We start from the raw sequence: 22,350 nt of genomic DNA, 5'->3' as shown, positions 1-22,350 counted from the left end.
AGCTGGGAGCCCCAGCGTATAATTTCTCCCCTTAGCCTAAAGCCCAGGCATGTATCATACTGGCAGTCCAGAGAGGGATACTTAGGATCGCCACAAGTGGGCTGGAGAGCAAGGCCACAGTCTTCTCACTTCTCTGCTTGATGTGCAAACATGTTGATGAAACAAACATTATAGTGGTGACACTATATACTGTACATTGTACTATCATTGCATCATGCAGTGTAACCAACATCCTGCTTTTGACTTGGAAATATTATCTTCAGGCACAAGGATCAAGTTTACAGTCATGTCATGGAATCCCGCCATGTTGACGCACAAGCAGCCGCCTCAGCTAAAAAAAGACCAATGCCTGAATCCAGGGTTGGCGCGGTGGTAGCTAAAAAAGCGAGAGGGAGTGCCACACTCATTTCCACAGTACACCTTTTCTAAATAATAGCAATATGCATAATAATAATACATTCCATCAGATCATGGCAAAATATTCATGAAACATTCACACTGTATGTTTCATGACACATGACATTATTCAAGGATTGTTATGGCTTGCTATGCTGTTTTTTAAGTGAATGTTGATGCTTATAGAGCTTGAGGAGTTTACTGAAGAAACTGCATGAAGCTACAAACTCATTGATGTTTGTAGAGCATTGCTGTTGCTATCTTTTTTATCTATCAATATCCATTTTTCCTCAGTCTCTATAAATCAGAGAGGTTACTAAAGGGCTTGCAATTCTGTTAGGGTCACCTTCGGTAACAAACGTAACGCAAAACATGACGGAAGTGTACCCAGGAATGTTTGCACGTTGAGTTGAAGGGGGTGAAAGTGAATTCATACTGCTCTAATTGCATACTCAGCAGACGAGACTAGCCAATTTCCTTTAAACCAATTTGACGTCTTGTGTATTTAGTGTCCTTTCATTATAGGCTATGAAGACATAGTTGATGCTCTCTTTGATGAAGAAATGACGTGCGTTAAAGTGATACAAGCTCTGAAAATAATTAAAGAGCAAGATTCTTTGAGTTGTAAAGTGGTTTATGAAGCACAGTAACCCAGTGGTACTGTGTAATTAAACACAACAGTCATAACCCTTTTCTTTTTTTCAAGCTTTACATTCCAAGGGATTCCTTGGCTTAAAAAATGACATCAGACACAAACCAAAACTACAATGTTAAATGACTTTAGAAAGCCATTGTTCCTTGAGTGGTCCGGTTGTCTGGCTGCATGTGTGGAATAACCTCTGGGTCTTGGAGACCTGGACCGACCACTGTTACCATATTTTGGCCCTCTTGTCATTGCTCAAAAGTTTGGTGTTTATTTGTCCTTGTTTCTTGATGTAACACAAGTACACGTATGTATGTGTAATCTGTATGTCACTGTTATTGTCTGATTCTGCCCATAATTGTGTAACACGGTTTCAACAAGTGTGTGTACTCCATCCTCTAACAATTGTTTACTAAACCATGTTCAGTGAACTAACCATTCCATGTTTTCTCGCAGCATGTCGTTGTTCAGGCCCATATTCTCCACAATTCCACTTTAATTTAATTCCACGTACCAACCACCCTACATTCCTGTGTTCTTTCTACAGGGTGATACCGGAAGGCAAGGTTTATCAGGCGAATCAGGACGGAAAGGGGAGAAGGTGAGACATTTTTGAGGAGTTTTGCTTAAATTGAATGGTGGGAATTGCTCTGTCGTAGATTCCACCTGATAAAATATACGTTTACCTTTAATATGGTTGTGTTAATCATTGTTTAAACAGGGATCCGGTGGAGTACCAGGTCTTTCTGGGATAGCTGGAGATAGAGGAGTGCAGGTAAGAGACACATATTTAACTTAATATAACAGAATATCCTCTTCTACACATTCCTTATGACTACAAACTCTCTCCTGGTGCAAGATACTGTTGATCCACATCTGCTAAATGTATGTATTTCGTACAAACATGTGTTTCTGTGGTTTAATGTAACAGGGTGAAGCAGGACTCCCAGGAGACGCTGGGTTGCCAGGACCATTGGGACCAACGGTGGGTGGCCGTTTGTCCATTTATGATTCAGTATATGCCTACTACTGTATAGCATGTGTTTGACTCCACATTGGAGGATTAATACACCTTTTCATAGTGTAAGAATGTACCATAGGCAGCCTATTCCGTTTGGCTGCCCTGATATCAATGACATTCTTGTTCTTCTTGGGGGCGTACAGTGCATACTTTTGACGGACAATTACCTCTCTGCTTGCTATTGATTTCCTGTAAAAATTACTTGCTTTGTTGACTTTCTCTTGTATGGAAGAGAGAGAGAGAGAGAGAGAGAGAGAGAGAGAGAGAGAGAGAGAGAGAGAGAGAGAGAGAGAGAGAGAGAGAGAGAGACTGTTGTGTCACACAAAGAGCACAACAGCTATATAGACCGGACAAAACAAAAAGAAAGATAAACAGAGAGAGAAAAAGTGAGACACTGACTCAGGGTTGACCAATGGGCTGTGACCACCACAGTCCCAGCCAAAGGGAAGGTCAGAGCTCAGACTTGTGGAAATGACTGCCCCCTGTTGGCAGAACATGAGAAAGTTTAAATGGCTTATGATGTCGACATACTTCACCAAGCAGTTTTTTTTTTTTTTAGACTGATGTTCTTACACGGACAAATAAAATGCTTCAATGACTACATACACAAACCTGAAGAAAGCACATATATCTGTTACTATGAATACCATTAGTTCAGATGTTATGACGGGGTGCATCTGTAATGTGGTGAGAGTGGGAGAGAGAAAGAGGACAGAGGTCAGAGGTCAGGGAGCAGGGTTCTCACAGAGGGTGTCCAGTGTGAGGGCTCTATTCACTAACAGGTGCTGGAGTTAATTTGGACGTTTATTGGCCCACAGGATCCATATACCTCCCAAGTTAGTTCAACCTTGACACAGCAATCTGGGGTTAACTCCCATTCAAAATACTTGAATTTGCTGCTTTCATAAAGGTTGACAACTTGTCAACCTATATGAAAAATACAATGACCAAATGACTTAATGTTAGGGGTCTTTATATGGATCTGGAATTCATTACTGTAACATTATGACTGATCCTCTTGTTGTCTCAACACTCAGGGAACTCAAGGAGATTCCGGAACTCCCGGTTCACCTGGACCCAAAGGTGTTGGTGTGAGTAAAACCAACCATAAAATGTATAAAACATACTATATGCCAAAATAAATATACACTGTGTTTTCTAAATGTGCCTAATAGTGTATTTGTTAATCATGTCTCTGTTATTCTGGGTGGCGTTAGGGTGGCCAAGGCATTAAAGGGGATAAAGGAACTTCAGGCTTGAGGGTAAGTATTGTGTGATGTCCCATGCTCACTTAATCAAAATTATTAAGGCTGGTTAATTAAATCATCACACACACACAGATTAAATCATCACAGTGTCGATCATCACAGGGCTGTAGACAGGGTTAACTCAGTCTCTGAGAAAGCATATCCAGCCCAGAGGAAGGGAGAACTGATGGGTGTAATGGTGAAAACAGATGTGGATGCACTCACCAAACGTCCTGTCTAGGACCTGTGGGGGTGTTTAGCTATAATGCAGCTCATTCATGGCTGCTACTACAGAGTGTGTGTCAACGCTTCAGCTTCCTCTGCACTTCTAAGAGTTTCCTGAAATATAGACTCTCACTATGTGATGACAATGGACTGAAATACAATATAGAGTCCAGTTGTAGTATATCAGGGAAAGTAATTGTAGCTGATGACTATACGGAAATTGTACCTATGTACCTAGGTATTCGCAACAGAGAACAATCACATAGGCCATAGGGGAAAGCAATGATGTCTATGTCAAGGAGAGATTGCAGAATGGCATTCATAGTCCAGGCTGTCAACTCAAAGAATTACTGTAATATACTGTACACAAATGTGTTTGCCATATGGCTGTCCTCCATTTGCCCAGCTGAAGCTAGACCAATGTGGCACATTGAGCTGTAATGTTATAGGCATCAGTGACCTAGTCAGTCAGTTTCCTGTAGTCTGGAAAAACACTTGTTTCAGTTGAGGTGACAGAGATAGAGGTGGTTAGAGGACACACCTGGGGGTGAGACCCGGGTCAGGGGATGTTGGCAGACGGAAACATCAGAACCTGATTGACAGACGTGTGCGACTGTCGGCATTCAACACGTCAAAGGTATTGACCATTACAATGCAGCGATGTCCCTGATGTCTCAGTTGTAATGCAATATATCATATATTTCACAACAGGGTTTGCCAAGGTGACCTTGCTGGCCTTGTTCATCATGGCAGGTATCTTTTTTAATGTAATGTAAAGTCATTGAATTCATTGCACACGATGCTTCCCTCATTCCCAGGGAGTGTCAGGCCAGGACGGATTTCCTGGAAAACCTGGTGTTGGTGGAAAGGAGGTGAGTTTCATTTTCTTCAAAGGTTCTGCAGGTACTGCACACTTTATTTTGGAAGAATGGTCACTGGAAGTTATCTGCCGGTTTTTAAATGCAATTCTTTTTTGTATTATTAAATAGGGTTTGAAAGGAATGGTTGGTGCACCTGGCCCCGGTGGAGTGAAAGGGGATAAGGTATGGTATTCTCTTGAAGATGTATAGCACATGATCAAGACAAATACAATTCACACAGTGTTGAGCCCCCCCAAAGAGGTTGCTCAAAGTGCACACAGTATAGGTATCAGGTCAGCCACTGTATCAGCCACTTTACTACTGAACTCTCTATTATCACTAGTGGCACCACTAGTGTATCCTGTCTTGTCTTACCTATACTATTGCCACCTTATCTTGTATTATTTCTATTGTTTTTGTCACTTTACTATGCCCTGTACCACTGATACTTTGTTTTAAATCTTGAAATATACTTGAACTATTATGCCCTATGTCTTGTGCTGCAATGCAATGTCAGGAACCGAAGCCTGAGAGTTTTACTCTGTTACACTTGTGTAATGTGATGTAACAATAAACTTGAAACTTGAAACTTGAGGTGATATGCATGGATATACTGTATCTTCTGTTAGGATGAGCTCCTTAGTTGCTGTCTCTATTTTCTAGACATTCCTCTGTGCTCCGCTTTTCCCACGAATGGCGACCCACCCTTTTGTCTGACACTAAACGATTGCAGAGTTCATTTGTCTGTCTATAATTACTGACTGTGTTGATCTCTACAGAAGCATGCTTTAACATGTGCACACACACATACAAACACATAGACTCTTAGACAAAGGCTCTTAGACAAAGTACACACATGCACATGCACCTTAGGGGGTTTACAGAGTATTGTTTCACAGTATGTGTCTTTACTACTCTCTCACTTGTAAATATAATTTTAAGTAAAATGCATTTTAAGTGCACAATCATCAGATCACAAAAAGATCTGACTTTCAAACACATTTTAATTGCTTTATTTGTATTTCTTTTTGCAGGGAGAAATGGGTCCTGCTGGACTGCCTGGGGACGTGGTAAGATCAGAAGAGCAATTAAATTGTCATGTAACTCTACTTATGAATGGCAAGTGCCAAGCTGATATGATTGGAAAAACACATGGTTGAAATCAAGTTGAAAAGTGTTTTCTTACTGTGTGAATATGCTTTAACAACACTTTCTTTTGCCAGTCGCAAAAAGAAGGCTTAAAAGGAGAAGCTGTGAGTAGTATTCTGTATACATGATATCCTCATTCATGCCCTTGTTTATTGTCTGTATTTGTAAGTGTGTGTGTGTGTGTGTGTGTGTGTGTGTGTGTGTGTGTGTGTGTGTCTGTGTATGTCTGTGTATGTGTGTGTGTGTGTGTGTGTGTGTGTGTGTGTGTGTCTGTGTCTGTGTCTGTGCCTGTGTCTGTGTGTGTAGGTGGGTGGGTGGGTAGGTGTGTGTGTGTGTGTGTGCGTGCATGCGTAGTTCTTAGGCCCTACCTGTTGTAATGCAATACTGTGTCAAGTAAGGTCATGCAGGCTTAGATAAAAGTGCATTTCACACTACTTGAAGAAAATACTCCACTGTTACTCCACAGTAATGGTTATTAACATGGACACTCGTGTAATGTTCCTGTTATGCAGAGTATGCCAATAGGGTTACTAAGTGATTCAAAGAATGTCTCTCCTATACTAAGTCTGTTACTGTTTCAGGGAACCCCAGGACCTCGCGGCCCCCCAGGGCCTGACGGACCCCCAGGAACCCCTGTAAATACCTTGTGATTTATTACTTCCTTCTGGCCTCTCCACTTGACCGTCATAATGTCATTTTTGACAACACAGTTTCCTTTAATCAGCTTAAAAACATGTTTTTGTTGTTGAATGCATAAAGGAGGCACCAGCTCTTTATTGGAATATTGTTCTAATAAATGATTAACATAAATCAGTTGTAGTTAGAGCTGATGGAGCTGAAGTTCGTGTATTCTTTTCCCCTCAGGGTCCACGTGGTCAGCTAGGGTTACCCGGAGAGCCTGGAGAGTTTGGCCAAAGGGTAAGGACTCGGCATCTCACGTGTGTGGAAGATTCATGCTTTACATGCCTTTGATCACAGCTACAGTACACAGACAATGTTACTTATACTGTGGTCATACAGTAAGAACTTTGGGAGTGGCCAAACAGTATATGTCCCTACCATCATCTAAAAAACAAATATGTAGTTAACTTTCTAAAAAAAAAAAGCTTTGTTGTTATGGATACAGTTTGTTTACTATACACAGTAATCTATGTCAAAAAGATGGTGGATTACTTAAGAATGGCTTTGTTTTCTAGGGGGATGCATTTAGAAAGTGATCATGTTTAAAGAAACAGGGATATTGGCAAAGCCTTGTGAACCACACATCTGAACTGGACATTATCAGAGGGTTCAACATAGAAACAAAACATTTTCTTCAAAAGGACAACTGAACCTTTTTTTCTAAGAGTGTGTGGTTCTCTCTCAAAGCTGGCTACTTCCCTGCCTTATGTTGTTGTGGGACCCCCTTTATTGTTTGTACGTTTTTAAACGTCCAACAGTCACATCATGCAAGAGGTCATGCAAGAGGTCCCTGTCATAGAAATGGGAAATATGAATCAAGCTCTCAACAGCAGTGACACATCTCAGTGTCCAGGACCCCTAGTAAGAGTTATCCCTAGTTGGCTGCACTTCATGTGGATTAGTGATTCTGTACAACACTGGGTCCAGTTTTCATGGACCCAGGCATGAGTAGGGTGTTCATCACAAGCTACAGTAACACATAACATGTTGAGGAATCTCCTTTTGCATATGGCACTACAAATGAATGACATTCAATTTTCACATGAAATACAGGTGTTTATACTGTGTTGAGATTTGGGAAACATACCTCTTAGTTTGTGGACTGTTACCTTGCCTTCCGAGCATCTGCTTACTCCACCGGTGGTCTGCGGCTCATCCCCAGCCCCCAGGGGGCGTTCAGAGTGGATCCTCAGTCTATACTGTCCAAAGGAAACAGATAGAGTGCTTGACCTATTTTCCCAAGTATCTTTTTGGATGTTTTGCCATAGCTGAAGCACTGTACCTCCAGTGTGCTGTTGCTGTGCGCTCCAGTTGTGACAGGATGTGGCTGTTGTGAGTCTGTATGGAGGATGTGAAGTCACTGAGGGGTGGCTGCTGTGATAATGGGGATGTCTACACAGCGACAGGGCCGGTCTCATGGCTGATCAGTCTTCAGTCATCTGTGTCCCTGACTCAGAGAGCTGTCCGCCCAGCCACTGTTATCCTGACATGACAGCTACTGTACGACTATTTAAGGTGAAACAGTGCAGTATCTCTAAGAGTCCTCCAGGGGGCAGTCAATAGGATGAAAAAACAAAACAAAAAACAAGGACCGGCACAAGGACAGGCACGTTGGTGGATTATGATTTTAAGTGACACATTTAAGAGCTATTTTCTGTATTATAATATGTGATTATTGATTCCACATTTGTTTTCTTCAGGGCAAGAAAGGTGAAAGTGGATTACCTGGTGTTGACGGGCTACCTGGATCACCTGTAAGAATGATTATTATGCCATGTTTTTTTAATTATTATTTTACTTATCTATATGTATGTACATAAAGATACCAAAAAAGTATACATAAGCATAGGTTTATCATATTCCAAACAGGTCCGCAGACTCACAAAATCGTGATTTAACAATCCTGTGTAGGTTGTTAACTTTATACCATGCAGGACCACATACCTGACTTTACTGCTCTCTAAACAGTACATTTTTACAAATCACTTTCCATTAATATTCCACATGTCTCCTAAAACAATGATTACTGCCCTCAAGATAATTCTATGACTTGAGGCAATGGTTGAATGACCTTCCAACGCTTGCACATTACAATACACCCCTCTAGTGGTTAATACAGCTAGGTATGTGAGTGCATGCTGGTTATCTGACATTTATTGACAATATTGTATCACTTGTTAAGGGTTCTCAGGGTTCTGCTGGCCAACATGGAAATCCTGGACTAACGGGACCTCCAGTGAGTGATATACAATGAAGGCAGAACAACACATTTCATGAAGCTCATTCAAAGGAAACATCAAACAAAATGGGCAAATGGAAGTGACAGAAAATGAAATCTTACATGTTTCTGTTTTTACACAGGGTCTGCCTGGTGAAATTGGATTTTCAGGCAAACCGGGAGAGTCAGGAAAATCTGTAAGTTGTTTGATTCAGTTATGTAACGATAAGGTGTCATAGCAGTTCATTCTCTTTTCTTATGCCTTATGTCAATTCATCATCCTTCTTTTTTTTTTATCATTGAAAGGGTATCCCTGGTAATGATGGGCTGGATGGTATTCCTGGAAATGATGGAACCAAGGTTAGTTGTACTTCCTATTGTAGCACTGAGTCAATTATAGATTTGTTTTATGCAAAGTAGTTATGTTTATCTATGGCTGACATCATTTTCTTTTCTCTCCATAGGGGCCTAGAGGCGAGTCTGGAGTAGATGGGTTCCCTGGAAAACCTGGTGTGAAGGTACAGTGATACTGGTGTCTGGACACTCCACACCAATAGCAGTTAATAAAAGTGACGCAGTCGATTTGTCAAGTTTATGGAGTCTATAAAGGTTACTGTTAAAGTATCTATTCCTCCTGAGCTTGAGGGATCGTTAACATTGGGATGGGGCCAGTAAAGCAAAATCAATGGTACAGTTTATTAGGTTTCAATTTGGGGATTGGATTGAATTTCAGTAACTGATGAACAGTCTAAATGTGCCGCCCTTAGGGAGAGGATGGACCTCCTGGTCCAAGAGGACCTGCCGGCGACAGAGTGAGTTGAATCACATTTTATGGTTATACTCAAATCAAAAGTTTACTCTAAATGTTTCACACTATCTTGTGTGTGTGTGCCGGTGTGTTACAGGGAGAAGCTGGCTTGCGTGGACAACCAGGTGTTATTGGACTCAGAGGAGAGAAAGGAGTATCGGTGGGTTTGTACTCCATCACAGCTAAGCAGAAGACATTGGGGAGAGATTAAGTGATGTTTATGGTGTAATGGCCAACTTTTCCCTCATTGCTGTACTGGTGTTGAAACATAAACAGTTGGCTGAATAGATTATTAAAACTGCCAATGGCCATTTACTATGCTGATGTCTTTTTAAGATTCATGTTTTGGTTTTGCATCATCTTATTTATAGGGTGAAAGAGGAAAAGATGGTGCTCTGGGGCCAAAGGGTGATAAAGGTGGCAAGGTAAGACTCAAATATGAAACCAAGCATCCTGATGGAGACAACATTATTAGGCCACTCTTAGCATGTGTTTGGGTGCTTTTACTTTTAATTATGCTCACTGTAACAATGCAATACCAATAGTCAGTCAGGTGTCAACAAAAAAGCTATTACATTTTCACACTTTTTTTTTTTTTTTTTTTTTTAATAGAGATTGGATAAGCATATGGTATTTGCATAAGACATATTAGCTGCTTGTACCAGACCATGTTGGTCATGGACTCTTCCTCAACACTTTGTCACATTAATGGCCACCAGGGGAAATTAGCTGTAAGTAGCTCATTAGCATTCAGACAGTGAGAGTGCACTATGTCTCTGTCTTGCCTCAGGGTGACGAGGGACCCAAGGGAGCTCCCGGAATACCAGGAAATGTGAGTAAAGTTGGGACACGTTGAAAAGAGCGAATAAGAATTACACCTGTGAAATACTGGACACCAGTGAAGCCTGGTGGAGGTAGAAATCGGAGGATGGCTCATTGTAGTGCATGGAATGAGACATGGTATCAAACACCATTCCTCAGTCCGTTCCATGCATTACAAAGAGCCCCTCCTCCGATTCCTACCTCCACTAGCCTCCCCTGCTGCACACAACAAGTACATGATGCAGCACTGCGATGTCTGTAATCTGCATAAAAGCAAAAACATAAATTGTCCATAAACAACCAAATGATGTACTGTTCCTGGAATTATTCAAATCTAAAACATTGTGCATGTTTTTAAAATATGTGTTTTATTTTTCTCTTAGGTGGCCAATGTTATCCCTCAGCCTGGTGAACCAGTAAGTATTTTGTTGCTCAACTGCTCTGTGAAATCTTTAACATGACTACATTAGTCCAAGGGGGGTATTCCATCAATGTCGCTAATGGAAATGCCAGGCTTATTCTCATAAGTCTCGTGAGAATTATCAATAAATCCAGGCTTATTTCGATAAATCTCACGAGAGTTATCAAAAATAAGCCTGGATTTTCCTTAAGTGATGTTGATGGAATACCGCCCTGGCAGCCGAATGCACCTAACACCTATAGAAATGGCTTGTGATGTGCAGTAATGTTTGATTTGTACATTACATGAATTGTTTCCAGAAGCATCATCACCCTCTTGTCTCTCCCTAGGGGAAACCTGGAGAGCCGGGAGAAAGGGGAGAACAAGGGAAACCAGGGGATTTGGTGAGTTTTCCTGCTGGAAATACAACAATGTACTCAACTCTCCACTAGATGTCAGAAGAGATTGGAACCTAAACTCTAAACTAAAAGTAAACTACTTCCTTCAGTTGAAACTGAGCAACCCACAGCAACTAATGTATTAATTGTGCTCAGTGTTTTTTTTATGATACTTCAGTGTTATCAATGTAATTTGATAATGTCTCCAAGGAAATTATTTTTATGTGTCCAGTGTTACATTTAATTTAATTGATGTCTGGCCTTGTTAATTGCTCTGGTGCTTAGATGATCCCTCCCTTCTCTCTGCTCCTGACACTTTGTAACAGCATCCAACATATCATGGCTGATATATTAATGAAAAGTATTGGGATGTTGTACACTCATATTGTGATTATTATGTACTGCCTCTGTTAATTACGGTACATCCATATCAGCTGGAATCAGCTGCTAGGAGAACACAGCATTGGCTCCTGTATGTTTATAAAGCAATCTTACAAAAGCTACCTAGCTACCTGTTCATCACCAAGCAAGCCATCACCATGTAAGATCTCAGGATAGATTAGTTCTTGAGGTCCCTCGAGTCAGAACTGAGCTGGGGAAAACTGCTGTTACTGTGCCCATAGAGCTTGGAATAGGTGTCAAGAGACCCTCAAATGTGATGCCTTAGTCTCTTTGGGCAAGTTCAAAAGTGATGAGTGAAGTTGAGGTCGGTCTGTGCATGTTTTTGTTGTGTTGTCAATGTCATAATGTTTATTAGTTTTAATGGGTGAATGTATGATGTTTCTGTATTGATTTTGTATTCATGTATGACGTTTTTGTATTGTCTTAAAAATGCTTTGTAACTAGGGCACCATTGAAAATGAGACTTTTGTCTCAATGGGTTCCCCTGGTGAAATAAAGGTTAAATAAAATCTAATAGAAATTGTGTCACCATCAAATTACCACTACTGCTCGTTGAAAACATTCTTTTGGAATGAACATGTAGGAATGAAGGAATCACATGGACTTAGACAATAAACACAATATAGTATGATTCATTTGTAGTTAAATTGCGGAGGATTTCTGTAGTGTAACTGACCCCTGTGTTGTCTGCGAAGGGTCAAAGAGGACTACCAGGTGAGCAAGGCTTTAGGGGACTGCCTGGACCACAGGTAAGGATTTAATATCTACCCATTGTCATGATTTGAAAAACATTACATGTTTTCAGTTTTCTTTCTCTCACATGTCAGTCTGTTTATGATGATTTTCCTCTTATTTTTCCTATTAAAATCAGGGCCCAAAAGGTGACACTGGCCCTAAAGGAGAGACTGGACGGATTGGAGACCCTGTAAGTTCTGAGGTCTTGTTTATGCTCTGAACTTATGATTGGTCATGACAGACAGTTGCGAATGACTGTTGTTTTGCTTACAGGGACCACCAGGTTTGACTGGTCCTCAGGGTACTCGTGGATTACCAGGCAATGTGGTAGGTCCATTTGTGGGAAAGGAAAAACAAAAACAAATGCAACATATGGAAAATATGTTTAAATGTCAGTAGTGGAGAACATGAACAGTGGGACAGTCTGGCTCACTTTATGTAAGAAGAAGTACGGTATGACTATATTATCACATTTTCATTAAAACATGGACAACATATATTTTCCTACAGCTATTTGAAAAATGTCTACAGCCAATTTTGTTAATGTGACCAATGTGAAATTTAACAATACAGTATGTGGCCTAAAATTCTCCCCGTACAATATGAAGGGCATCCCCGGAACCATTGGACCACCTGGAATAGCTGGACAGAGAGGAGACAAGGTCAGTAACCTAGTCTTCTTATACGACTCAAAAGACATGTCACCTAGAATGTTTGGTTCATGGGGCATTCGAAAAAGGTTATGGACAACTGAGAGAGAGCTCACAAGAGTGAATAATAGATTAGCCACTTTGCATATGTCCTCAATTAGTTCGGTGCATTAGCTGGTTAATGATGGTTATAGAATCTGTAATAAGCGTCACACAGGGTTTTCATGTCTAGGTGTTTTGAATTGGGTTTCTAGTTTCTAGCTAGTGAGAGGGGGTGGGGTGTAATTTGTAATGCACTAGTCTTGGCAATTCTCCCATCATCCTCGTCGGCATCCATTATATCCACCTGTATGAACAAAACAAGGAAGTTGAATATGTTAAGATAGAACAGGGCCAAGTCACCAAGTGTTGTGACTGGACTAAAATATAACCTAGATACCATATTATGCTGTTGGATGTGATAGTGAGCAAAACATTTTTTTTATGGAAAGGATGTTCCTAAGGCGTGTTTCTGTAACCTTGCATTCCAGTGATTGATCAAACTAATAGCAGCTCATAAAGTGACCGGGTTGTAACTTTCTGATTGGTCTCAGATCAGTGCAGCCACGAGATGAGAGGACATTTGAGAAGGGCATTTGAGTATTACTCTTATTTCTTTGGTGCTAACTTCCCTTTGTGTGATCTGTTACAGGGAGAATTCGGAAAGGAGGGGCGACCTGGCCCTCCTGGACGTGCTGGAGATGGTGGTGTAGCCGGACCCCCAGGACCACCAGGGAAGGGGAAAGATGGACAGAATGTAAGATAATGTCAAATCAAGTTGTCCAAACCTCAATATACTCTCTCCATACGTATGTTTTAATCAGCACACATCTAACATGCCACCCAAACTCTAGAAATATGAGCATGAGTTCCTTGACACGCTCTAAACAGGAAATTCAAGCAATTAAGACCTACTTATACAGTGATATGGTTCTGGAGATAATGAATATGAAAAATGCTGAAGTGTCCCTTTAACACCCTGTTAAAATACTGTATATCTACATGTACTCTAAAATGTAACCATAATACTGTTTGTAATTATTGGTTGTGCCCACCCCAGTCTTGCCAGAGACTTTACCTGAGTGGGCATACTTTGCTCTCTCAGCAGCACATGTTGACTGTACGTTTTTTTTTTTGCCAGCCATATGGTGACAGTGCTGATGAAGCAAAAACACAAATAGACAGAAAACTGTTTAAATATATCACATTAAACTAATGAGAGACCACAGCAGGCCTGTGTACAGGTGTTTGGGTTCATAGCAGTTGTGTTTTACTGCCGTCAGCTGCACGCCAATAACCTATAGCCCTCAGGCACGTGGCAGTACAATACTACAGCATAGAATACGTGTACAATGTACACGCTATGACACTTTTACAGTTAAACCAATTCCTCTCACCCTACAGGGAAGGGGGGCAATGATATAATGTTAAAGGCCAAGTGATATCGCCAATCTTTGGGGTTAATCATCATGTCATCTGTTTCAGGGGGAAGCTGGACCACAGGGAATTCAAGGACCTCATGGGCCAAAGGTAAATTTGTTTACCTTGAAGAAGCACTAGAAACATTAATACCTTTACCACTGGAGGTGGTCCTTTTGTATGCACAGGTGCACTCCAGACAGTGAAAACCGCCTCTGTTTTTAGAGCTTGGGAAGAAAAGCAATCCATTTTTCGTTGAAAGCCGTAAAAGCAATTTCTCTGACCACTATACTGTGACCAGCACACTGATTTAACAATAGCTTTTTGTGTGGGTGAGAAAGCGATATTGAGGGTATGACATAGTAAAGGCTATGCATGGGAATTTGCTGATTTTCTATTTCTAGTATTTCACCTTTACATTCTACATACACAGTTTTAGATTGGATTCTCTGTATAGAAATAAACACAAATGTTGTTTTTCTTGGCTCACTAGCTCCTATTGCCCTGCACAGCAATACTCTGAGCTAAACATAATTCAAGTGGTATAATTGTAATGACAGAAGTATCGGATTTTGTTTTGAGAGGACACAATAATGTGTTATTGGTCTTTTTCAGGGCCAGCCTGGTCCACAGGGACTGCTGGGAGTGCCAGGGGATAGGGGTGCTTCAGGAGAGGGCAAAGTCGGACCCCCGGTATGGACATACACACACACACACACACACACACACACACGCGCACACACACACACACACACACACACACACACACACACACACACACACACACACACACACACTCATTGTTGTTAAACCTCCTTGCTGCATATTTTCCACATGTCTGAAAACATCTTTGGCTTTTACAGGGAATTCCTGGGCCCAATGGTGAAGTTGGACCTGTGGTATGCATTTGTGTGATGACATTTTTTCTTTGTACATTTGAGACAATTTAGACAGTGACAATGTTTTGAGCCAACCTACATTATTGTCCTATGTTTGTCCTATGTCAGGGCATGAGAGGTCCTGCAGGGGTAGCTGGTTCACAGGGTCCAGCTGGACACAACGTAAGTACGCTAAAACACACTGTTGGTGGCCTGAGGCGGTCTAGCACCGCGGTCTACAGTGCACACATATGCCCATGTTGGCATGGGTTCGGATCCGGCCCATGCCCTGCTGACATGCCCTCTTCTCCTTACTTTCCTGTCTGTCTTCACTATCTCTGTCCAATAAAATGACAAATATGAGTGAAACATTTTAAATAAACCACTGTTAGGCTCCATACACATGACAGTTGCTCCACAAAGGGTTTTCATTATCACTCAGTTACTCTCTGCTGACCTAGTGGCAATCATCTCTAATTAGGTGAAAGTATCCAAATTGGCAATACAATCCGTCCATTCTAAATCACCTAGCTAGCCAATAAAAACTCACTGTGTGTGGCTGTTAAATGGTGACAGCTGTAATTGACACCTCTCTATTGTCTTGGTTGGCAGGGCATGCCAGGAAGACCAGGAGAGAAAGGATCCCAAGGCGAGCCTGTGAGTACAGTCCTTTACATGGCCTCTGGAACATCGGCACTATCCACTGTCGGGAAGACAGAAAAATGTGTTTCACTGCATTGACTTACATTACATGTTTGACATTAACAGATGCTTTTATCCAAAGTACATTTGTCTAAAGTAAGTGAATCATCTATACATCAGTCATCATAAGAGAAGAGCAAATCTTTGCTAGGACCAGGTGCCCTTGGTAGTCACAATGCCAGAATAATAATTTTTAAAAAAGAACAGTAGAGGAACTGTATAGAGTGGTAGTGGAAGTTGAAGACGTCTTTAGGAGGGACAGTGAAGATGTAGCCTGAAGAAATGGGTCTTCAGTCATGTTGGTCGAAAGTATCAGGAAATATATTTCAAACGATTGAACCAATAACACTTGATAATCTGTTTGAAATGTGTAGTCCAAATCATCTTTGTAGTACTGGATAATAATGGACATCATCTTTTTCAGGGGAAAGCAGCGGATTTGTCTCTATTGGATCTCAAGGTAAGATTTCATAGTATAGTTTTGTCTTTTGTGTTCGCTCCCGAGACAGATTGATCTTTAATGTTTTGCTGTTCTTCCTCAGGATGTGTGCTCAGACTGCCCCGCAGGGCCTGCTGGATCACCTGGTCTGCCAGGGTCACCCGGAGACAAGGGACTCACAGGACCACACGGGAAAAACGGACAAGACGGCTACCAAGTAAGGACAAAAGTCAATGACAAAGTATCCCTCTCTGGAAGTGAAACATGCCTATTTATTTATGTTATTAACTGATCATCGATCGGCCTATTCATTAATGTGATTACATGATCTTCTCTTAATCACACATTACTTGCTATTATGGACTAGTTTTAAGTTTAGCTATTTCAAAAGTAGAAAGTAGTATCTATGTCTCATATAATAGCCTAGTGTGAGGCACCTCTGCAATCAATCACACTTGGTTTGAGTGACAGAAAGGTAACAAGGTGTCTGCATCATGAGGCAGGCTTCCTTTGGGGGTAAAGAGTGATTGATTAGAATCTGGTGACAGTATTCTTGATTGTGTTTTTGGAGGGACCCTTTAGCTGGCTAGAGACTGATGGTTGTGCTGTGTCATTACAGGGGCAGGCAGGCCCAACCGGTCCCCCGGGACCCCCAGGAGCTGACGGAGGAAAGGCAAGTCCTGCACCACACCCTTGAATGACATCAAAAGCAACCACCCTTTTGTTTCCAATGAAAACTTACATTGGGTCAGGTTTAGACCCCTGCAACAGGAATATGCATGTCCTACACCTTTAAAGGTGCAATCTGTCATTCAAACAACAACAAAGCAGGCTCCTTGTTTTGGTAAACAGCTGAAGTACAGTATGGGGCTGGAGAAATGTAACCGCTTTCAATTTAATAGATGATGTTGATGGATGCAAGGACTGACCGTCCATGAGTTAAAAATTATAGTTTTAACCATGTTTTAAGCTAAACAGTGTTTGTTTAAAGTTGTGTTATTTACAAACAATGGATTGAAACAAGCTTATATTTTGGGTTCTGATGGTGTAAGCTGAACTATTCGTCTAGACAGTTGTAAGTTATATTCTTCAAGAATCAAGGGCTATATATCTTTAATTTGCAACTTAATGGTCACATATTCATAAGCAATTATTATCAAGGCTGCAGATGACATGTAATGTTTGTACCACAGGGTGTAAAAGGTGACAGAGGACCCCAGGGGGGGCCTGGAGACAAAGGTGAAAAGGTAAGCTTCTCACAACTCACTATACTTCAGTTGTTTTGAATGGTGGTCACACTTTACAGTAACTTTACACTTTAAGTACACATACCTGTGTAGTTACTCTGTAATTACTATACTCACAACATTGCATTTACATGACGCTACATACATAGACATAAAACATAAGTAATTGCGTAGTAATGGGATTCAGCGGAACTGTGCCATTGTGTGTATTTACAGGGACACCAAGGACCACCTGGGCACCCAGGTGCTGCTGGCATCATGGGACAAGCTGTAAGTATCTAGTGCCACCGTATCCCATCATGCATCATTCTGCTCTCTTGCTGTTTACTGTAGACTCAAGGAAGTGAATTTGGGCTCTTGTGTCCGTTTAGTCATGTTTATCAGCGGTTTATTGTTGTTATGAACTGAGCATTTGCGCAGTGATTTTCTTTTCTACATGTATGCTGTCATTTATTGTAAATAGATTAAATGCTATCAGAAGGACCTCAGGCTTATTCCCTCAATCGACTGAGAATATGTTTGCTTCATGTGCTGTCTCTCACCCCAGTTTCTTGAGATGCATTGACTCTCCCTTATCTCTGTTCAGGGTGCAGATGGACAGCCTGGGCCCATTGGGCCACCAGGATCCCCTGGAGAGAAGGTGAAGCTGTACTCAATATGCTTACAAAACAGCACACTGTTACCCCTGTGTCATCATTTATCGTCCTTCCTCCCACTGGCATGTAGGTCAACTGGGCTGAGGTGTATGGTGGTGGCAGCGACATTAATCACTTCTGAATCTATGGTCCCTTGTTTGTTTTTGTCTTCACTAGGGAAAAGAGGGACTCAAAGGAATCCAGGGACCACCAGGTCTGCCGGGCTTGATGGTAAGGAAACTATGTTCATAACGTTTTGGAATAGCCATATTACAACGGTACGGGACAATGACATGCACTGTAACCTTCACCTCAGTCTATTTCAGATATGTTGAGAGTAAGTGGTTGTCATTGTGGACCATACTGTATGTGAACAGTTTTAAAACAACGGTTAATCCTTGCATGTGTTTGTTCTTCAGGGGACGGCTGGTAAAATTGGAAAGGATGGAAGACCAGGGGAATCAGGAGAACCTGTGAGTATATACTCTGTTTCATTTGATTACCTGATCATACTGTTTATCCTGTAATATACATGATTTACATAACACATAATAGACCTTATTTAAGATTGTGGCATAATATGAAACTTCTGCCATACTGTACACTGACTTTTTGCTGTGTTCTCAGGGTAAGCAGGGTGAGACAGGTCCACCAGGCAGAGATGGACTCAGAGGACTTCCTGTAAGTAACTGTGTGGGCAGACACAATTGTTGTATCTTTTGTGGTCCTCAAAGCCTATGGAGATATCAGTCTTATTGACATTTTTCCTCTATCCATACAGGGTTTTAAGGGCCACCGAGGAGAGCCAGGACAACCAGGTTCTAAGGTCAGTGTCATAGAGAGGACATCACGTCATATCATTATCCAAAAAGCTTGACCTATCCTGTACAGTGTGTCTTCCACGACTTCAGGAGGAAATCATCTCACCATAACAATGTGACACATGGCCACCTCCACATGTGGTCCCTCCTCTAATCATGTCTCACCTGCTGACTCGTCTCACACCCGACCCGGTCCCTCGGGAAGCGGCTCTACTCCAGTGGCGTGACCATTAGCATGACTCATGTACACCACTGAGTCACTCAGTAACGGTGACAGGCAGGCAGGCAGGCGGGCAGGAGGGCAGCCTCAGTCCTCTAGCCTGTACTCCTCTACTACACACACTCCACTTGTTCTCTGACAGCAGGAGACTCATTATAGTTACTTCCTGGCGTCGTCGGTGAAGTGCATCACCAACAAATCTCTCTTGGAACGAGAGGATCATGCTGCTCAGGCGGCATCAAACTTTAATATCAATCTCGTGGAGACCGGGTGGATCGGGTGTGAGTGTGGCCCATCTCCACTATGTCTCTATGAAGCCACACCAAAAAGGGTCAAGGGTGGGATTTATCCTAATCGCTTTGGATTGCACCACTGAAGAGATTTATGAATAAATCTTTTTTTATCTTAGCACTGGAGCAATGTAGACGTAAAATGATTTGTTGCATTGATACGTGTCCTGTATTGTGCCAAACAGGGTGAAGATGGAAAGCCTGGTCTTCCTGGGAGGATGGGCATGTCTGGGAAGGATGTAAGTGAGGCCGTGATTGCATGTAATTAATCCCCATGTCATCAACATGCAACCGTGTATTAAAGTGTTTTTTTTATGTGTTTTTTCTAAGGGTATTAAAGGCCCCTCTGGACCACCGGGCCTCAGTGGCCCAAGAGGAGAATCGGTGAGTGACAATTTACTGTAGACATTAGAGAAGCCTTACCCTGACACTTGACACAGTGAAGCAGATATGGACTCAAATTGACACTAATCTCTCATGAGAGGAATAATCACAAGCTGTTTTCCTTTTCTCTCTCTCTCTCTCTCTCTCTCTCTCTCTCTCTCCCTCTCTCCTTTTCTCTCTCTCTCTCTCTCTCTCTCTCCAGGGTAAACCCGGCGAACCAGGACCATCAGGAAAATCAGGAGCTCCTGGAACTCCAGTGAGTTGATCATACAGTGATGTCCTGTCGTCACTGACCTTCATCATTTCACCTCACCTGACCGTTCACACTTGAAAAGTGTCAAACATGCATATGCAGTAAAATGCTGTTTGTATTTAGCAAGCTTAGTGAATGATTCTGCCCTGTGGCAGGTATAGCCAGCAAGACACCAGGCACACCAGGCCTTTTTACATATGAATATTAATCTGTTCCAGCTGGCATGTCCCGCCACAAGATCTTTTAATGAGATTTACATCCAGACCGTGCTATGTTCATACAGTAACAATTTCAGCTGAGCGTTAATCTCACCCAGTCCTCTAATGTGTCCGGGGCTGTGAGTATTCAACTACAGCATGCCATGTGAACGCCATGTGATAAGTCTCCAATGTTCTCCCTGTGTACTACAGGGCCTTTCGGGAGCCAAAGGAGAGGCTGGAAACCCAGGATTACCAGGGTTTAGCGGCCCTAAAGGACCTTCGGTAAATTGGGATTTAAGTTCCTTGGATGTAAATGTTATCAGTTATCACCCACCAGGGCTTTAGCCATGTCTAGCCCTCATGCCTCAATAGTTCCAGTTAACTTTCTTTCATAACAGGATTGTATAAGACTTGATGCTGAAGCTTTTTCCAATGTATTTTGTCAAATTAGTTTATTGAATTTCTCTTCCTTCTGTCTCTCTCTCTAGGGTCCATCTGGTCCTGTTGGACCTGAGGGGAAGCAGGTACACTAAGCCCTTGGCTCTAAAAACCTTTTTATTGAAGACATAGATTCACCATGCCGTAGTTATGGAAACCTCCTTTCTCTTTTACAGGGGATGACGGGCAGAGCAGGTGACCGTGGTGTCAAAGGAGAGAGAGTGAGTACAACAGCACCCTGCCAGACAAACCCGAGCCACACTCAGTATACAAACTCTAGCCATGCCATGTCACGTCAGGAAGTGCAACTCATTGGGAGAACTCGAGATGCAACAGGTAAATGTTGATGATGGTGCTCTCTAACAAGTACTGTAACCTATCTTAGGGTGGCTCGGGTACCAAGGGCGATAAAGGACCCCACGGAGACCCAGGTATGCCTGGCAACCCTGGAACTCCGGGCCGTAAGGGCCACACAGGGATGATGGGTATGTCAGGGCCCCCAGGTGAGGTAGGACCATCCGGGCCAACAGGATCAACAGGAAACCCAGGTCTTCCAGGCCCAAGGGTGAGTACTGGACTATGTTCCCCCCACTGACGCTTAACATGTATTCAAAAATGGTAACCCAAATGTACGGATCAGTTTAACATGCACATTTTCCCCAACACAGGGAGAGTCAACATCACTGGAGCAAATGAGAAGGCTCATCCAGGAAGAACTAGCAAAACAATTAGATGGTGATGAAGATTTCTACCCTGAATATCAATAATAGTACCAGTAGGATAAACCCTGCACACTTGTATTTCGATGGAATAGGTCATGCCGGGTTAAGTCAATGATGAACTGTATGTCTGTGTATTCCCTTACAGCCAAAATGGCTTACCTCATGGCTCAGTTCCAGCCGGCCCATGTGAAGAGCACAGCGGGTCGACCAGGAGCACCTGGCCCTTCAGGTAAAGACGGTCACTCTGGTCGACCTGGTCCCCCTGGAGAGCCAGGTATGCCCGGCCAGAACGGAGGAGAAGGCATCAGAGGACCTACGGGTCCTAAAGGTGCGTATCTGTTTACAGTATAATTCACCCACAATTCAGTTAATTCATGGCATCCATTTGTATTGGTCATATCATACACACACTGCCACAACATAAAACATAAAATCATAATATACCTTTTTATAAAAAAAAATTGTTGTTGTATACCCATGTGCCCTCCAGGTGAAAAAGGATCACATGGAGAGAAAGGAGATGCTGGTGTTGGACAGAGAGGAGAGCTTGGTCCAACTGGTCCCTTAGGTAAAGTTTCACTGTAACTGCATTCTAATTGAGTTGATTATATTTACATTTATTAAATGCTTTTCATTATTCAAGTGCATAAAACCCATAAAAGTTCAATTACAAAAATTGTAAAAAAAAATAAAACATATATATATAACCATAATAAAAGCAGCATTCAAAGTCTAGGAGTATAGTATTCAGTATTCAGTTTGGCAACATAAGCAGTGGCTCCAGTTTGATAGTGTTTACCACTCTGCCCTCCAGGTCCGGCCGGTATGCCAGGTTATGGGAAGGACGGCATGCCAGGAGCAAGTGGATCTCAGGGTGAACCAGGAAACCCTGGACCTCACGGTCAACCTGGGCCCCCTGGACCCACCGGTCAATGTGATCCCTCCCAGTGTGCCTACTACGCCAGCCTGGCATCAAGACCTCACGTTAAAAATGTGAAGGGGGCTTAA

General features: G+C 42.2%; 1 protein-coding gene across 1 annotated transcript in view; it reads left to right on the top strand.

The window, feature by feature from the left end:
- Positions 1–22,350, top strand: part of col22a1 (collagen, type XXII, alpha 1) — a gene marked incomplete at both ends in the record, with an annotated part of 36,688 nt that extends 14,338 nt beyond the window's left edge. The window contains 51 exons of the mRNA XM_080531767.1: positions 1,587–1,640; positions 1,761–1,814; positions 1,971–2,024; positions 3,098–3,151; positions 3,278–3,322; positions 4,351–4,404; positions 5,427–5,462; positions 5,616–5,645; positions 6,123–6,176; positions 6,406–6,459; positions 7,923–7,976; positions 8,405–8,458; positions 8,584–8,637; positions 8,747–8,800; positions 8,905–8,958; positions 9,208–9,252; positions 9,620–9,673; positions 10,039–10,080; positions 10,454–10,486; positions 10,821–10,874; positions 11,966–12,019; positions 12,142–12,195; positions 12,279–12,332; positions 12,614–12,667; positions 13,347–13,451; positions 14,180–14,224; positions 14,729–14,806; positions 14,977–15,012; positions 15,121–15,174; positions 15,604–15,648; positions 16,118–16,153; positions 16,236–16,349; positions 16,752–16,805; positions 17,326–17,379; positions 17,596–17,649; positions 17,966–18,019; positions 18,192–18,245; positions 18,434–18,487; positions 18,642–18,695; positions 18,796–18,840; positions 19,531–19,584; positions 19,676–19,729; positions 19,932–19,985; positions 20,393–20,464; positions 20,671–20,706; positions 20,797–20,841; positions 21,006–21,185; positions 21,289–21,355; positions 21,488–21,670; positions 21,833–21,910; positions 22,157–22,350. Of these exons, the coding sequence (XP_080387893.1) occupies positions 1,587–1,640; positions 1,761–1,814; positions 1,971–2,024; positions 3,098–3,151; positions 3,278–3,322; positions 4,351–4,404; positions 5,427–5,462; positions 5,616–5,645; positions 6,123–6,176; positions 6,406–6,459; positions 7,923–7,976; positions 8,405–8,458; positions 8,584–8,637; positions 8,747–8,800; positions 8,905–8,958; positions 9,208–9,252; positions 9,620–9,673; positions 10,039–10,080; positions 10,454–10,486; positions 10,821–10,874; positions 11,966–12,019; positions 12,142–12,195; positions 12,279–12,332; positions 12,614–12,667; positions 13,347–13,451; positions 14,180–14,224; positions 14,729–14,806; positions 14,977–15,012; positions 15,121–15,174; positions 15,604–15,648; positions 16,118–16,153; positions 16,236–16,349; positions 16,752–16,805; positions 17,326–17,379; positions 17,596–17,649; positions 17,966–18,019; positions 18,192–18,245; positions 18,434–18,487; positions 18,642–18,695; positions 18,796–18,840; positions 19,531–19,584; positions 19,676–19,729; positions 19,932–19,985; positions 20,393–20,464; positions 20,671–20,706; positions 20,797–20,841; positions 21,006–21,185; positions 21,289–21,355; positions 21,488–21,670; positions 21,833–21,910; positions 22,157–22,350 (3,156 nt within the window). The remainder of the gene's footprint in view (positions 1–1,586; positions 1,641–1,760; positions 1,815–1,970; positions 2,025–3,097; positions 3,152–3,277; positions 3,323–4,350; positions 4,405–5,426; positions 5,463–5,615; positions 5,646–6,122; positions 6,177–6,405; positions 6,460–7,922; positions 7,977–8,404; positions 8,459–8,583; positions 8,638–8,746; positions 8,801–8,904; positions 8,959–9,207; positions 9,253–9,619; positions 9,674–10,038; positions 10,081–10,453; positions 10,487–10,820; positions 10,875–11,965; positions 12,020–12,141; positions 12,196–12,278; positions 12,333–12,613; positions 12,668–13,346; positions 13,452–14,179; positions 14,225–14,728; positions 14,807–14,976; positions 15,013–15,120; positions 15,175–15,603; positions 15,649–16,117; positions 16,154–16,235; positions 16,350–16,751; positions 16,806–17,325; positions 17,380–17,595; positions 17,650–17,965; positions 18,020–18,191; positions 18,246–18,433; positions 18,488–18,641; positions 18,696–18,795; positions 18,841–19,530; positions 19,585–19,675; positions 19,730–19,931; positions 19,986–20,392; positions 20,465–20,670; positions 20,707–20,796; positions 20,842–21,005; positions 21,186–21,288; positions 21,356–21,487; positions 21,671–21,832; positions 21,911–22,156) is intronic.

This window comes from Nansenia antarctica (genome assembly GCF_963989245.1).
Source record: "Nansenia antarctica genome assembly, chromosome: 5".
NCBI classification, from domain to species: Eukaryota; Metazoa; Chordata; class Actinopteri; order Argentiniformes; family Microstomatidae; genus Nansenia; species Nansenia antarctica.
Note: the sequence above shows the minus strand (reverse complement) of the source record. Positions and strands in the feature narration are given on the sequence as shown.